General features: G+C 37.4%; 1 protein-coding gene across 1 annotated transcript in view; it reads right to left on the bottom strand.

Moving 5' to 3' along the window:
* LOC129778574 (recombining binding protein suppressor of hairless) overlaps positions 1-17833 on the bottom strand; it is a 39079-nt gene that overhangs the window by 11434 nt on the left and 9812 nt on the right. Inside the window, exon 3 of the mRNA XM_055785544.1 lies at positions 7936-8484. Coding sequence (XP_055641519.1) covers positions 7936-8484 — 549 coding nt within the window. The remainder of the gene's footprint in view (positions 1-7935; positions 8485-17833) is intronic.

Genomic DNA, 17833 nt, shown 5'->3' with positions numbered 1-17833 from the left:
TTTCGTTTTAAATTATTTCGAACATTCACGTTTCCTGAAATGATTCTTCTGAACATACATTCGATAGATAATAAGCAACGCCATTTTAATAGCATTTGTGATTTCATGGAACACTTTTCGAATTCAATTGAACTCAACTTTTTTATTTATAAAACTATTTTATTTATAAAAATAAATATAAATTGAAAGGGCCATCAAACATAAAAACAAAACCCATAGCAATTTTGTTTTCGAAATTTTCTATTCATCTCTAATCTGATCAGCCGTTCTTATGATATGTTATACGTAAGTGGGAAAAACCTTGTTTCATATATTACTAGCTGACACGGCAAACTTCGTCCCGCACAAAATTTATTTTTCGTTATCACATCCAAGTTTTCTTACTAAGCGCACGTTCATGGGTCCAATCGCCGGATTGATCATTGATTTATCTTCTAATCTACCGTTTAAAATTACTTTTTACTATAAAATTCCAGTACTTCCACCAAAACTCGACATTATAATATCAAATTATTTGCAGACACAATTCTCGTGCAAGATTTTTCATCCACTTGCAAATAACATGTTTCTCCGTTACATGGAATAAATGTTTGATACAAAAAATATGATACAATGAAGACAGATCTAAATCGGACAATTCCTTTTTCGAGTTTTTATCTTATCAACACATTCGGCGATCCATTTTTATTTATATAGATAGAAGAAGATATAGGAGTGAGTTTTATAACATTAAAACCCATTTCCACTTTTGAACGAAGATCAATTTCGTTACCGCAAACATCGAATGGACTAACAACGCTCGTCAATATGTAATTGTAGAACACATGCGAATTGAATTTTTCGAATTTTCCCATTTTCCTTCAGAGTTTTCCGAAAATTTTGTCATGTTTGTTGAAATATATGTACTATTTTTATGAAACCCCCTCTACATTCCAGAGAAGGAGGGGTGTCATACCGTCATAGAAACATTTCTCGTACCAAAAAACCCTCACATCCCAAATTTGGCTCAATTTGCTTTATTAATTCTCGAGTTATGCAGAAATTTGTGTTTCATTTGTATGGCAGCCTCCCCTTAGAGAGAGAGGAAGAGTGTCGAACCACCATAGAAACGTTTATCGATCCCTAAAACCTGTATATGCCAACTTTGATTCCATTTACTTGATTAGTTCTGGAGTTATTCAGCGCAACCCTTGTAGAAGGGGAGGAATGTGAAACCACTTAAGAAACGTTTTTTGTCTCCTGGAACCTCCATATGCCAAATTTGGTTCTGTTTATAAGTTCTCGAGTTATGCAGACATTTATGCTTCATTTTTATGGTAGCCCCCCATAGAGAGGGGGATAAGTGTCTAACCACCGTAAAAACATTTATTGCACCCTTAAACCTCCACAGTTATGCTTGATAAGTTCTCGAGTTATGCAGACATTTATGAGTTATTTAGACATTTATTTATGCTATTTAATTTGAACTTTTTTGAAAAACGAAAAATCACCGAGAATATTTTAATTTTTTCCAAAAATGACTTTTTTAACCCCTTGCCGTACGATTGATTTTCCAACAGCACGGCCCAAACACGAGCACATCGAGTCGTTTCGCTGCTTTGCTGAGCGAATGTCATACGCAAGTTATGTGATCATTTCACATTGATACACCACGAGTGAGGTTCGATGTTGTACGTTGTAGCACAGTCTAATCACCACGAGTGTGGTTCGACGATATACGTGAAGGGGTTGAATTCATAACTTTTGAACTACTGAACCGATCCAGATGATCGACATATCAAATAAAAGCCAATTAGATGGTCTTTTTCGAAAAGTCAAAAGACACCTCTCTTATGCAATTAATAATAACGAGAACAAAATTCGAATTTTCTGCAACTGTAGTATTTTTTCAAACCAGCGTTTCATCAGCCAATTGGCTTTAATTTGATATGTCGGTCATCTGAATCGGTACAGTAGTTCAAAATTTTTTTTGACGTTTTTAAGTCATTTTTGGAAAAAATGAGAAAAAAAAATTTAGACCACCCTAAAAAACAAATGGTTACCCTAACCCTAAAAAATAAAAAATATATATAGGTATAATATAAAGATCGAAACTACCACTTTTCACGAAAATCTGAACCACTATACCGGTTTGACATAGAATGGCAGTATAACAAGCTAGCACTTATATTGTAAGTTCATTTGCGTTCTGAAATTCGTTGGATGATACACTTATCTACTAAATTATTTCAAGAGATTATATTAGATTGGTAAAAAATCTCTAGGTTCGTCTACACCAGGGTTTTTCAAAGTGGTCGATATCGACTCCCTGGGGTCAATTCCCGGCTCCCAGGGGTCGACATAACCAAATATTGATTTTGGGGGTCGACGAGGTCTGAAAATCGACCCCTATAAAATAACACAAGTTTTTATTTGAAATATTCAAGATGCTGCGTAAGATGTATTACGTGAAACACCCTGTTATAAGAATGACTAACAATTTAGTAGAAAGTTATAAAATCAACTCTTTGCTCCTTCCAATAAGCTCCTACTGACACCTCAAAACAAACAAAGCAAAACATTACAATGGGAATTAGATGACAGTTATGCGATCGAAAATAGCACAAAAAATTTGCCAAAAAAAACCGCACAAAAACCGATTTAACCGAACGCGATTTAACACGGAGGAAGTCGTCATCAAATTTATGTCCAAACATGCTCCTGATATTTTACTGTATAGCAAGCTTGTCCTTAGGTTGCAAGTTCATTTCCGTACTCATCTTCTAATTGATTTCAAGAGATAACAACGTGTTTACATAGCTAAATTAAAGTGAATTAGAATAAAGTGATTGAAAAAGAATTTACAAAATGCTTGATTACCTATGTACACGGCAAAATATTTTTTTTAATTATTTCAGGAAACTTGAGATCAGGGCTTGACAATTTCGAAACTAAAAGATGAAAATGATGTTTTTACTTCTTCCTTGCACTCCAGTCAATTTCAATTCCGATTGTATATACATACTACACACTGCGTATACACTACGCATACTGAAACATCGATTCTTCAATTTCCTTTATCGTTTTCTATGTCATTTTTTTGAATTTGAAAGCAGGTGCTTTCACTTGGCGATTGTAAGTGTCCTATTCATTATCATTTGAATGGGCTTTATGTCGCTTTCAGTTTCACATGTGGTTGAATCGTAAGAGGCATATTAGTGCTACTTCAACTAGTTTCACAGTTTCACAGTTTCACAGTTTCACAGTTTCACAGGCACATTAGTCTTTCAACCAGCGCCTACAACTGATTACGCTTGCTAGTATACTGCACATTCTTTCACATCGTCATTTTCATTAGTTTCAGTGAATACGGTTCGAGTTCTAACGATTTTTTCATTCGAAATAAACACTTTCATTCGATATGAAAACCTTTCATTTTTATTTGATGATTTCATAATTTCGCTTCGCTGTGAAGAATGAAAGGAATGGACGTGAAGCGAAACGAGACTGTATGAAGGTGAAATGATATTCTCTCTATTGAGCGTGAAGTGAGAGTAGCACCTTTTCCAGTCTACACGAGTTTACAGCAAATTGAAAGACGATAGGCTCATTATTGAGTGACAATGTGTCAATTGAAGTGCAATTGCATGGCTCTGCTTGAGATTGGAACGCGAAGAGGGAAAAATGTTATTCAATTTATTATACACCCAGGTTTTTTTACGCGGGGGATACGAACGAGCGAAATCCGCGTAAAAAAACCGCGTTAATTCGAAAATCCACGTAAAAAAACCATGTCACCTAATGATAGATATCAAATGGGATTATCCTTACGTAGAACGGAATTCAAAAGTTGAGTGCAACTCGCTTATGAAAACCCGTAGTTTTTTCCTGCAATTTCGTTGGTTACTGGTAGCTATAGTTCGGGTTTCCCCACGAATGAGGACATCTGCTGTTGCTAGAAGATTCCCTTGTGATTTGTACACTCTTCTGCCGACGCACATGCAGTACCACTGTTGGACTGTCCAGAGCTAAGTAGACAGGGAAATCCATTCATGAATCGCTGCCCGTAAAAACCCCGCCCCGTTGTACAGTCCGCTGAGCTACCCGTTACCTAACATCTAAAATACACGTAAGAATCGTGATAAGGTGCGGCACTAATTTCCTTCATAAACGCTAAGATCCGTTACAAGCACTAATTACCGTAATATGCTCTGTGGGAACATAAGAGAAAAATGTGAGCTGAGGCGGAGATGTGAAATTATACTGGTCTTTTTTTACGCGGGTAAAAAAAACCACGTTAATTGCAAAATCCGCGTAAAAAAACTGCGTTAATTGGACTGATGGTGCACCAACTATGGTTGGTCGTCATCGTGATTTTACAGCTCACTCAAAGTTACAACTGCATGAGGTATTGGTCATTCACTACGTGATACACAGACAGCATTTAGTAGCAATCTGAGCCTTAGATCGCATCAGTCCTTGTTATATGTTATAAGTGATATCAAAAAGCTTCAAAGCAATTCATTGAATACTCGATTATTTGCTCAGCTATATGAGAAAAACGACGAAATCTTTACTCGGTTACTTCTACATAAAATAAATTCGTACTCTATCACAGCCATAGAATGAGCCAAGGTGATAAAGCAAGAAAAGTTGATTATCTTCAGCACAGATGAAGAGCTCAAGCAGTGGTACAACCAAGGTTGTCATAAGTCCTGGTTACAACGCATCATTGAAACACAGTATCCTACAATGTGGGACATTGCTGAAAAATTTCTTCTTAGTATTCCATCATCATGCTTGTCTAAAAAGGCTTCAGTGTAATTACAAACAACCCGAGACCGAAGGAATCAATAATCAACGAACGCGGATATTTAAGGCTTCAACTTATCGATATTGAATCGTATTCTGAAATTTTGGAAGTTGCGGATATATTGGATTGCGATTTGAATGTTTTTATAGTTTGTTTGTATTAATAATTATCAATTACACTTGATATTTAATAAATTTTATGTCTATTTATTTTGTTGAATATGATAAGAATTTTTTTCTGTATTATATGGTGACTTTCAACATTTTGGCTGGTTGGTCACAATATTTGCATTTTTTTAAAGAATGTCGGGAGTGTGAATAGAACTCGTGACCTTTTCCGTGAAAGGTACGGACGTTACTGCTACGCCAGATCGCTTCTGTGAGAAAATAATGTCAAGTTTACTCATTTAACTGACTGCAATGTTTTTAAATTAGTAGTTATTCAGTAAGAAAAAAACTATAGATAAGAAATTTTAAAAAAATGAGGTATCACTAAATTCTGAAAAAGGGGTCGCTTGTCCAAAATAGTTTGAGAACCCCGGATCTACACAATCATTTTAAATTTTTTTTAACTTTAACTTTTTTTAATAATATAATAGAACCGAAAAATCATATTAATTTTTTGATGTCAAATGTCTTAAAATTGCATAAAACGATGCATAAACTTTCAAAAAAAAAATCGATTTTCTAAATTTCCTTCACTCCCCCCATGGAAGATTTTCGAAGATAAATAAATCAAAACTTTAAGAGCTTTGAGGCACCTCTAAATCATGTCCGATTGAGCTGAAATTTTGCACAGGTCTTTTTGTTTTGGGCCAATAAACAAAATGTACATGGTCGGCTTTTTGAAATTTGACATGACCACATGACCATGCGGCACCCCTAAATCATATTCGATTGAGCTAAAACTTTGCACAGCTCATTTTTTTTTTGGGCCAATAAACAAATTGTACATGGTGGTTTTTTGAAATTCAATAATGCAAATGCACATCCATTGCCACCCTAGTGTACAAAAAGAGGGCCGGACAAACAGCAGCAGCACACGTAACTAGAAAATCAGGATTTCGCTCATCGTGCCATCAGCAGGAAACTGGGAATGGTACAGTCTACAGCAAGTCGTGTTTTAAATCAGTACAACGACCGGAAGGAAATAAATGACCAAAATGGATTTACGTATACACCCATACCTCGCTTTACGGCCTAGATACGTTCCTGGGTCGCTAAGAAAAAAGCCGTATAACGAATCAATTATTCCAATAAAAATTCATACAAACTCTATCGGATCGGTTCCAATCTTGTTCAACGAAAAGCCGTATAAAGAGCGGCCGTATAGCGAGGTATGGGTGTAGTGTAGAGGACAAGCGCGTAACTCATGCTTTTAAGAGAAATCAGAACATATCCGTTAGAGATGTGGAAAAAAAAACTAAATGTAAGCAAAACTTTCATGTCAAATACAAAAAAAAATGAACGGCAGGATACAGTGACAAAATCACGTGCACAAACATGGTAAACGTTGAATAACATGTTTTACATTATTCCCTGAATATTTGAAGATGACCGGTTGAATGGATGAATGGATGGTTTTTAGCGAGCGTTCACAAACGACCGGAGAGATGACGGATTTTCTCTGAAATCAGTCTGAAGCAGCTCAATAATTAGAATGGCAATCCCCTATTTTGATTTTTTAAAATTCCATGCCAAATCGGGTAAATTATCATTACCCAAAATAATGACCGTTTCAGGCGCTGGCCATTTTGAGTAACTATAGGATGTTATCAGTATGTTTTGTATAGATATCGAGATGACTGCAAGTTATGGATATATATTCAACACAGGAAAAGCGATTCGAGTGGAGCGATGACTTGCACAGTAGCCTGCTCGAGATTCTCGCAGTCCTCGAGATAGGATTGGGCGATCGTTTCAAAAAGATCGATCTTGTCGAATCGATTTTCCAAACGACGTGGGGATCGATCCACTGATGAAATCGGTACCAAAGAATCGATCTTTGTCGAATCGATTTTTGCTGAATCGATCTTTGAAAAATTAAAAGCTTTTTTTATTTATCTGCTTATTCTAAACGAATGTGGTTTTTTTCAAACAGGGAATACAAATTTCATGTTTATATTCAAACATCAAAAGCATTTTGTTTTGGTCCTCAGCATGAAGGACATAATGCATTCATCTTGTCAGGAAAGTCGTAAATTAATTGAAAAAGCATTATTAGATTCAACAACCGCTATTCAACAACAGCCCAAAACGATACCGCCCAGAACTCAGCTTACACTGATCCCATAAAAACCAATCGTACCATATATCTGTCATTTAGTCGAAGTCGATTTTTGATTTTGACGCCAGTTCTTAAAAAACAACCTTTCGCCTGTAATTGATGTCAACATCAAGTTCAGTGATCCTTTGCGCAACTGGTACAACCCCTCAGTAGCTGCCGGTAGTTCTGTCTTTGTCAGCATTTGTACAGAAATAAATAGCAGAAGAAACGATTTGGACATTTATGTTTCAAAAAAATGTTAGTTGGCCTTTGGGGAGATAAAAAATCGATGTATACTGAAAAACAAATCTACAAAAAGATCGAAGATCAAAGATCGATCCAAAAAATCGGAAATTGGAATGGAAAAGATCGATCTTCTAAGAATCGATCCGAGATCGCCCGATCCTACTTCGAGATCAGGTTTCATGTCCAAAATAACGAATGAAGCCGAACATGGATAATGAAACATAGATGCGTTTTGGGGTGCCTCCAAACCAATAGAACTTAGTGTCACAGCTCAAAAAAATGTTTCCAGAAAGTTTATCTTCGCTAATAAATTTACCAGAAAATCTGAATAAATTTATCTTCCGCGTGTTGTGGAAACACATCCTTTTCGCAACAGTAATTGAATAATTGTACAGAGTACATATATTGAATAGCGAGGAGTTACATTACATTTCGCTTGGAATCGACAAAAAAACTGAACTTTACACTAAAATGCAGAATTTATTGAAGACTGCGAGGAAACAGGAACAATTATTGAACACGATTTTCTTTTCCATGTGCCTCCGCATATACGCCCGACCTTACCGAATTGTTTGCCATTCAACAATATCATCGGACTGACCAGCATATTATTCAACCGGTGTCCAACTCACCTGAAATTCCTCCGACTCGCTCTCGTTGTCATCGAGCAGATGTATCGTAAACGCGCCCCACTGCGTCGAGCTGGCATGAAAGTGTCCGTCCTCCACGTGCAGATACCTCGTCGAAACGGTTTGCGATCGTAACCGGTTGAACAGCGCCACCTTGGTGCCACTCGCTATACACAGGTCGGCGTTCTTGAGCGATTGTTTCTTCTTCGACGGTTTCGATATCACCTTGATTCGCTTGGACTGAAACACCCCGATGTCGTGCCCATTGCCGTAGAACATTTTCACCGACAGCATAAAGTGTTTCCGTTTGTCCGAATCGGAGATGAATAGCGTTTTGGCGGCACAGTACTGCTTCGAGTTGTTCAGATCTAGCGGTTGCATGTCCTGGTCCGAGCTGCCAATACCGATGAAGGCACATAGTTGGGTGGATTGTTCGCTTTCGCCACGTCGCAGCATCTGCTCCTTACGCAACCGCCAGCCTTCGCCGAATAGGTAAATGCAGGGAGGGGGACAGAAGAAGCGCTTCTCATTGCCGTAGGATTTTTGGGCAACCTGTAACGAGATTAAATAAGGTGAATGTTAGATGTGTGACTGTTGCTGATCTCCAATTGATTAATTAGTTTACAAAGTTTCAATTAATAGAACAGTATCTGAAGCAAAGCGTGGGAAAATGTTTATGTTACGACTCTATTGGATGAAGCTTAAATTGCGGCTTGAAACACCATCGATCATCGGCAAGACAAATTTAAAAATACCCCAATTTACACTCATCTTCCGCTTGGTCTTCCACAGCCGATGGATCTCGCTCCCTTCCACATACTGACTTAATTGAACGAAGCGATGGGTCGATTTCCCACGAGCTTTTCAAGCCATTTAAATCGGAAGAAATTATCAAATAATAGTACAATTGCGCTTAACTCTATACATGTCGAATTGTTTGATGTCTTTGCTATTTAAAAACTGTGTAATCGGCATTTCACCACCAGAATGAAACGGAAATGGAATGTTTTAGGTCAACCATTAGGAAATGATTAGATGAACGCACTCAATTCGATTGGCCATTGACAGTCTTTCAGGGGTAATTTCGTATTTATTCCTCACAAAGTATTCCTAACGATGCTAAAGATCTTGAATATACCGCTCGCTTCGTTTAAAGAGTTGGGGAGGTCGCTTCGCACAGATCAGCGTTTAGCAGGCGAGATAAAAAATGTGAAGGAAGCGGTACTAGATTGGGTTGATTGAATTAAATTATTACAATCGAATACAACCCACAGCAGACTGATGTCCGTCGAGGTATGAATGTTCCCATCAAGCGTCATGAGCAAAGGTTGACTGCGTTGAACGTCATTCTCGCGTAGATTCCTGAGAAATATTCTCGCCGAATACGACCGGTGATAAATGTGTGTAGTGAAAGTGCATTGCATTCGGGGTTTTATGATATTTCTGGCTTGTGCTCAAACGCAGATTCTGCTTTTCCCAGCAGATGAGTTATTATCATTGATTATTTGGTTGCACAAAATTGTTGTACTAAATGAAACAATGAAAGAAGACTGGAAGAATATGTAAAAATTGCGAAGATTACTAACAGATAAATGACACTTGAGTAAATCTTCCATGGAAAATACTAAGAGGCATCTCAAAAGCATTTAAACCTTTAGTCCATCGTTGGGGAGCTAAGACTATATTACATAACAAATTAAAAAATCTCAGAGAGACATGTAATTCTTTTGGTGCTCATGTGGTCAAGTGGTTAATGTTTCATTTCCCGTTCTCATGTCTGATCTTTGTTCGAAACTGGAAATGGATTTTAATGTGATGAAACGCACTCCTATATCTTCTTCTATCTATACCAAAAACAAAAGGATCGCCAGATGTGTTGATAAGAACAGAAGTCGAGGAAGTAATTGTCCGATAGGGCTGTCTTTATTCTATCATATTTTGTGTATAAAATATTTATTCCATGTAACGGAGAAACATGTTATTTACAAGTGGTTAAAAAATCTTGAACGAGAATTGTGTCTGCAAATAATCTGATATTATAATGATGAGTATTGTTAGAAATACTAGGAATTTTATAGTAAAAAGTAAATTCAACTGAGACAAATAGAAGATCAATCAATGAACAGTTCTACGATTGGACTCATTAACCTGCTCGTAGTAAGAAAACGTGAATGTTTGAAGGTATTGATTACAAATAAACTAATTTTGGGCGGGACGAAGTTTGCCGGGTCAGCTAGTAATAATATAAATGACGCAAGTAATATCTTCATTGATATGGCGGAAGTTCCTCCGGGAACGTTAGTGCTTCAGAAGATGTCATTCTATTATAGTTATATTTTTTTATGAAATAAAACATATTATCAATTCATATGTTTAAAAAAAACTCAAACGGGAAGACTTAGGGGAAGGTGGTCCAAACGAGTCTACACACAATTGGCCGGAAATGACATACACCCTCAGTTATATAGGTAAGGCGTGGTATACAAATTACGTAACGCTAAAAATGTGGTTTATAAACCAAACCCCCCCCCCCCTCCCTATGTAACGATAAGTAACGCAAGACAAACCTCCCTCCCTCTTATGTTACATAACGCTATCAAAATCGAAGTCAAAGTCGTTGGAAGAATTTTCATAATACTTTAGCTTTTTTAAGTTACGTAAATATCAACGTAAAAATCAGGGTAGATACCCAGGTCGGAATCAAATGTTTATAAGGAAAATCCTTTTATACAAGTGTGACTTCGGAAGAGCTTTCGACAAGTCCATAGAATTTAGAACAAACCGAAAATTAATGTTCACATCTGGGATTGGTGCTCTGGCGTTTAGCTGAGAGGAACATGGGCTGGTATAAATTGGTGTTGTTTCACACAAAAGTAACTACACCTTAGTTCAACGCAGTAGTTTCTGTCGTTACATTTCACCAATTGCAAAAGGTACTGTGATGTCCTTACGTGATGAGCAAACCACTCGGCCTAATATCATATTATTTCCGCTTCATCGGCTTGGGAGTTTATGGACTCAATATATTCCGCTTTGAAGGGAAAGTAAAAAAAGGAAAAGGGGAAGCGTCTCGTGTTCCGCTAGGTGTAGTTCTCCGGCGCGTGTATAGGGCACATAAAGTGTTGAGTAGTTTTCGTGCTCAACAGAACGGAGGCTCGTTAGATCTCTAATTGTTTGATTCCTTAATTCTTTGATACTTTGGTTCCTTTATTCTTGGTTTCGTTCATGCTTTAGTTCTTTAATTCTGCAGTTCTCTAATTGTTGAATTCTTTAATATTTAATTGGTTAGTTCTTCAACTCTTTCATTCTTTAATTTTTATAAATGGTACGCTCAATGATCAACGAGGTATATTGCCGGTCCAATTAGTTTTAGACGAGCTCTCGGTGATCTTCTCAGGACTCCCAAGTATAGGTCTCCAAAGTCGCATTTGGAGTTTGATAAGGTGTATGTGTGCGATGAATGGCGATATATGTTTCTAGACTTATTAGTTCTAAAGGAGTTTTCGGTTACCTTCTCAGGTTTCTAAAAAAAACCCTATGCCGTCGCTATTAAAGTTCAATAAAAAGTACACTTGTTAATTAATGCAATATATCTCTCAGTGACCTCAGGTTCCCCAAATATAGTTTGTTAAGAATACTCATGGTGCTCCCTTGGCCGAGTGGTTAGCGTCATAACTAACATGCCGGGTGTTCGGGTTCGATTCCCGTTCTGGTCGGGGGGATTTTTCGTCAAAGAAATTTCCTCCGACTTGCACTGTGATCACGCGTATTCTAGAGCTTGCCACTCAAAATGCATTCAAGGCGTGTTATTTGGCATAGAAATCTCAACTAAGTACTAATAAAAATGACGCAAGTAATACTACGTTGAGACGGCGAAGTTCCTCTAGGAACGTTAGTGCCATTGAAGAAGAAGAACAAGAATACTCATGATGAAATACGATGCATAATTTGGTTTATTAGTTTCACAGAAGTTTTCCCGGTTACCTTATCAGGTTTCCTGAAAAAAATTTCTCCGCTACGATTGGACTTCTATAAAACCTACATTAAAAGAACGTTCGATGAAAATGGAATATATAACACGTCCAATTTATTTTATAGGTTTTCCTTCTCAGGTTACCTAAAGATAAAATCGTCAATAGTTCGCGTTGCACAATCACATCACTTACCACTGTGAATCCTGATTCTTGCCTCTCCCTACTAACAACTATCCCTTCCATGATATTCGCTAGGAAACCTTGCTATAGAGGCGACCCTTCTGGCCTTCGGGCGGCGAATAGCATACTAACATTCCTTCCCTTCCCCTGGTGACTGTAAGGACGTGGCCGGCGTCGTTATTGACCATTTAAAGCTTGAATCGCCGAAAATTGCACAACGAGAATGATTTGCTAGTCCCAAGCGTCATTCTGTATGTTCTTTGTGCAATTTGGTTGGTTCAGGTCAATCACGGAGAGCAACTACGAATTGTACAGTCTACCCAAGCTCAAGCTCAATATATTCCGCTTTGAAGGGATCGCTACGTTGTTCCACACATCAGCTAACGATTCCCCTGTATAATTCCCTATTTCGTTTCCAGTTCCGGGGTTCTAGTTTTGAACTTTTCATCCAAGTGAGATCCCTCATGATCATGAGGAAGTATTGAACCTGCTAACTCCCGGGAAAGGCAAGCAATCCGACGTTCTACTCGGTCGAAACCCCTGCGTCCTGGAGTAGTTGTAGTAAAGAATAGTGCATCAATATTAAAATGATTAAATTACTAAATCGAAAATATCTATAACCTTCTTAAAATGAGGGTTTTTGTATGGTCCTCCATCCACATTACAGGGAAACTTCGATATAACGTACATTTTACGTTCAAAATTGTACGTTGTATCGAATTGAACGTCATATCGAAGCATAATAAAGAGCTCAGGACCATAGCTTATATTACCCTTTTGTGTATGCTGTTTGGGTAAGATAAGCAAATAATGATGAAAAAGTTCAACTAGAAGGTGAAGCCAACCTTTCTCATGATCATACTGTTGATTAAAGCTTGATTCATTCAGAATCCGGAGTCATAAAACCAAATATATCTCGGGATTGGTTGAAGGTAAAAAAATGTCTTTATATCGAAATATAGATAATTTATTGTTTTTTCAGAGAAAAATATTATAAAAATCATTCTTTTACAGTTTTGATGAATTTTCTTACTTTTCTTCGGATGCACTCTATCAATGTTTGGACCATTTAATTCCATGATCTCTTCATGTCTGCAGCATCCCGACTCAATTTTGGCACAAAATCCGCAATTCTGCTTCATGTTTCTGCAGGTACTCTACCCTATGCATTTTCGAGTCCATTGTCTTGTTTGTGACGCAAACCTTGGTCGCATCTTGGCTTCCGATCGTATGTTCCACTAAGACGAGTCCTCTGATTCATCAGAACAACACTTGTACGTTCTCAAAAACGTTTCAGTACATCATACCATTCAGCCACCTTAAGCGATATCATGATTTGAAATCTGTACTTCATGATTTGAAATCAGTACTTCGGATTTTTAATGTGGGTGTCCAAACTCAAATTTCTTCTCTCGGCATTCATCCTGGACAACTTTTTCAAATTGATATTTTCACCGTCGAAAGATGCAGGTTTTCCAAACAATTTGCTGTCAAAACAGTTGGGATCCACCTACTAGAATCACCGACATAAAATGAACAGGAATCCCGGATTATAACTGAACAATTCCTGAGGGTAAATAACTAAAATGGCCGCTTGCAATTTTATTCTTCAGCACAAGTATTCAAGCCATACTGCAGAGCATGTAATGCAGAAATTCAAATTTTATATGGAAGTCCTGGTTATGGGCTAATGGGTTACGGTTATGGCTTATTCAGAATGCACAATACACAGTTCGATTGTTTTTATGGGGTTTCCAATGGTCTAATTAAAACTCGGGGACCTTTACCCAGGCCACCAAGTGACCTTTGTTGAACCTGTGAGATTGACATGAAACTCTCACTACCTATTCTGAAGATATTTTTACACATTGAAAATGTGTACGTTATATCGAGTGACGTTATATCGAGGGTACGTTATATCGAAGTTCCCCTGTATTTATTAATGAATAATTAATAATCTAGAATTCAGGCAGCCTCTACACTATTTTTTAAGCGAGCCCATGATAAAATGCGAAAATGCGAACTGCAACGTATATTGGACCACTGTATTGAACTGCTTCAGCATGAGCAAGGTGCCCTATTATAAATGACCAACAATGTTGGATACCCTCTACGATATGGGTACTGTGCTAAAGGGCTATAACAGAAGGAGTCGATCTACAAAATCGTAACAATTTAAGGAATATAATAATAGAACAATTTAAGGTAATATAACCGTATGGGGACTGCTGAGCGCGATAGCTTACTTATTACTAAACTTATTTTTCGTTATCACATTTTCGTTTTCTTACTAAGCGCACGTACATAGGTCCAATCGCTGAACTGTTCATTCATTGATTTTCTGATCTACCCTTTAAAAATACCTTTCACTATAAAATTTCAGTACTTCTACCAAAACTCGTCATTATAATATCAGATTATTTTCAGACACAATTCTGGTTCTAGATTTTTCAACCACTTGCATATAACATGTTTCTCCGTTACACGGAATAAATGTTTGATACACAAAATATGATAGAAATCGGAAAATTCATTCCAACATATTCGGTGATCCCTTTTTTATTTATATAGATAGAAGAAGATATAGGAGTGCGTTTTATCACATTAAAAAAAATCAATTGTCATGTTTGGTTGGAATATGTTTGGTTGAAATATGTGTACTATTTTTACGAGACCCCCTCTCCATTTCAGAGAAGGGAGGGTGTGTCATACCATCATAGAAACATTTCTCATATTCAAAAACCTTCACATGCCAAATTGGGCTCCATTTGATTGATTAGTTTTCTAGTTATGCAGAAATTTATGTTTCATTCCGAAAAATCTATAATATAAGCAACGCTTCGAAAGTGCAGGCAGCTGGGATTTCTGTTCCATATTGCTTTCTTAAGATCTTGGTAGCTCACCGCTACGTCTGCCGAAGGTGATGTCAAAACATTCGATTAGAGGGATACACTTGTTCATTGGTCGTTTGCCTTCGCTGGCTCTGTTATTCATTTTTTGCGCGATATTGGTCCAAAAAAATTTACATTTCAGCAGGACAATTTCGCTATTCATGCAAACCAAACTTTTAGGGAATCCTAATTTGCATCAGGAAAAATGCTGAATAAATTTCTCGTCTAGTGGTATATAGTATAACATACATTTCAAGTAAGATTTTGTGTAATATACATTTGACAATCGTTTCATGTCCCATTTTCAATTTCGTTGAGTGTCCTCACTACAGAGAAATCAAAGACGTAGTCCTACGTCAATATTGACCAAAATAATATATTACGTACCTAACTATAAAAAGTGAAAATAGTGAGTGGGGGTAGTGAAAATATTACAAGTTCTACTCGTAATATATAGGGTGTACAAAAATTTCTTTAGTATGGAACAGCTTGAAATAAAAATTCGCCCACCCAGATTCTACATTCTAATATTGTTGTATATAACGATGATTTGATGGGAGAACGCCGTGTTAGCATCTGTTTTCAATCCAAGCGAGATCTAAGCACGCTATCAATGACAAAGATACATGTCTTTTGCACTTGCTACCCGTCAAGTGATGTGAAAACTCTCAGCCGCCAGCAGTGACACTCACTGCACGATATTGAATTATTTTCCACATGAAACACACGGAGACGATAAAAGTTCCGCACATAGATCGAATTTAAGTAGTTTATTGCTCTCCCAGCCAGCCGGCCCGAGAACGGAATAGCCCGGCTAGTCCGGGTCACAACAACAACAACGACAGCGCGTCAAACATACCAACAACAAACGATCAAACAGCCTGTAGCGGAAAGCGTCCGAGAAGAAGTACCGTGAGAAAATTCCTCCGAACTAATCAAGAGTGAAAGAGACGGAAGGGATGGATGAGAGTGTTATTTAGCTGGGAACCGATCTCTGTGGTGGCCGATGATGTTGTGTGTACAGTGAGTGTGTGGCGAGTGTGTGATCAAAGCAAATTCAATCATTTCCCTTCTGCACAGACCATCAAAAACTCATCTCGGGCTTTTCATGGTGGGATTCGCCCTCGATAGCTCTTCTTTTTTTTTTTTGCTTTTTTCGTTCTTTTGGTGGTACAGACAAACCGTGACGGACGATATTTCGGGGTTATTTCAACGTCCCTTCGAAAAGCCCGTCTGCTCGTCGATACCAGCATGATTATTCTGCGTTGCGTTGGTTTCAGGAATTAAGCAAAAATTCAATGTCATTATCGAGGACTGCAAGTTGTTCAAAACGGGAAGGTTGAAAGCACCGTAAGATTAATCGAGATCACGAGGAAATGTTGTATCAAGGTACTACACTCCCATCAACGCTCATATTGCGGATGAAGATCCGGAGCTATATGAATTCGCGCATTAGTATCTATATTAATGCAGTGCGTTCCGAGTAGCATGCTAACAATACATGTATTTGCGTACAAATAAAAAAAAATCTATAACTAGGAACTTTTCGGGAAAGGTCGAATCACGACATTAATATTTTCACGGCTATTCACCTAATTATATAAATACAGGTCGGACTCGATTATCCGGAGTATTGATTGCATAAACAACAAGAAAACGTCGAGGTTTTTCAATAAGATATCAACTCTTGCGGCATTTTTCTCGCAGTCGTCAAAACGTAGCGAGACATTGAAACAATTTGTGGAAATCAAAATACCAAACGTTTGCAAAAATAGTTGATTTAAATTATGCACATATCAATGTTAAACAGGCAAACCTGTTTTTGTTCGGGTAATAGGGACCGCAAACAATTCGCTAAACAATTTGGAAAAAAAATTGTTATGTGGTGGATAGGGACTGCATTAAAAAAGTTTCCTTGAGAAAATAACCCAAATCCTAATGATTCCCTTCGTGATCAACATTCGATTTCCTTTTTTTTACTTTCATAAGCCGCCTACTCACATGCGCAGATCATAAAATCCACTCTTTGCTCCTTTCAATAAGCTCCTACTGACACCTTAAAACGAACAAAACAAAACATGAGAATGGAAATTAGCTGACGCAGTCCCTATGTAGAGCGATAAAACACATATCGAAGATAGAAAAAAAATTACCGATGACTTCATTTTTTTCACACACCGCACAAAAAAAGTCACACCAAAAAAATTCTCATAAAAAACCGCACTAAACCTAGTTTTACTGTGTAGATAAATGTTGAGGAATAAAAATATTAAAATCTGTCATCGTAATTGTTGTTGTTGTTTTAATGTTGCAAATGAAATTGAACAGGTAGCTCTGTTGGTCACGCGTCGCCTCTGCTGTGACATTGAAAGTATACACCTAACAGATCATTCATTAATTGCGTTAAACAAAACAATCAAGTTGCATCTTTTTTTTTTGTTTCTCGGAACTCGGAAGTCGCCATATTGGATTTAAAAGCGGAGTAACATATATGGAGCTATAAAATATGAATAGATCTGTGGTATCGAGCACAGACAGACGTGGGAAAATCGCCCTTATCATGTATATTGTGGAATTCTCATTTGAAATCTTTCGCGCGTACAAACAATTCTTAACGTTATAAAATCGAACAAAAATCAGTTGTAATATAGAATTGGTACAGAACGGACGCGTTGTTCTCCTTGACTGCAGACGTTCAATAAAATATGTTACAGAGATTTAATCCGACTATCTTGTTTAGCGTACATTCTTTTCGTTAACCGGAATTTACAACCAGTGTCCACCAGGGTGACGGATGCTTTTGGTTCTTTGAACCGGACCGTACATCGGTTGATATAATGCGAATGTTTTGATGCA

The sequence above is a fragment of the Toxorhynchites rutilus genome, chromosome 3 (genome assembly GCF_029784135.1).
Source record: "Toxorhynchites rutilus septentrionalis strain SRP chromosome 3, ASM2978413v1, whole genome shotgun sequence".
Classification (NCBI taxonomy): Eukaryota; Metazoa; Arthropoda; class Insecta; order Diptera; family Culicidae; genus Toxorhynchites; species Toxorhynchites rutilus.
This window is presented reverse-complemented; position numbering and strand designations above follow the sequence as displayed.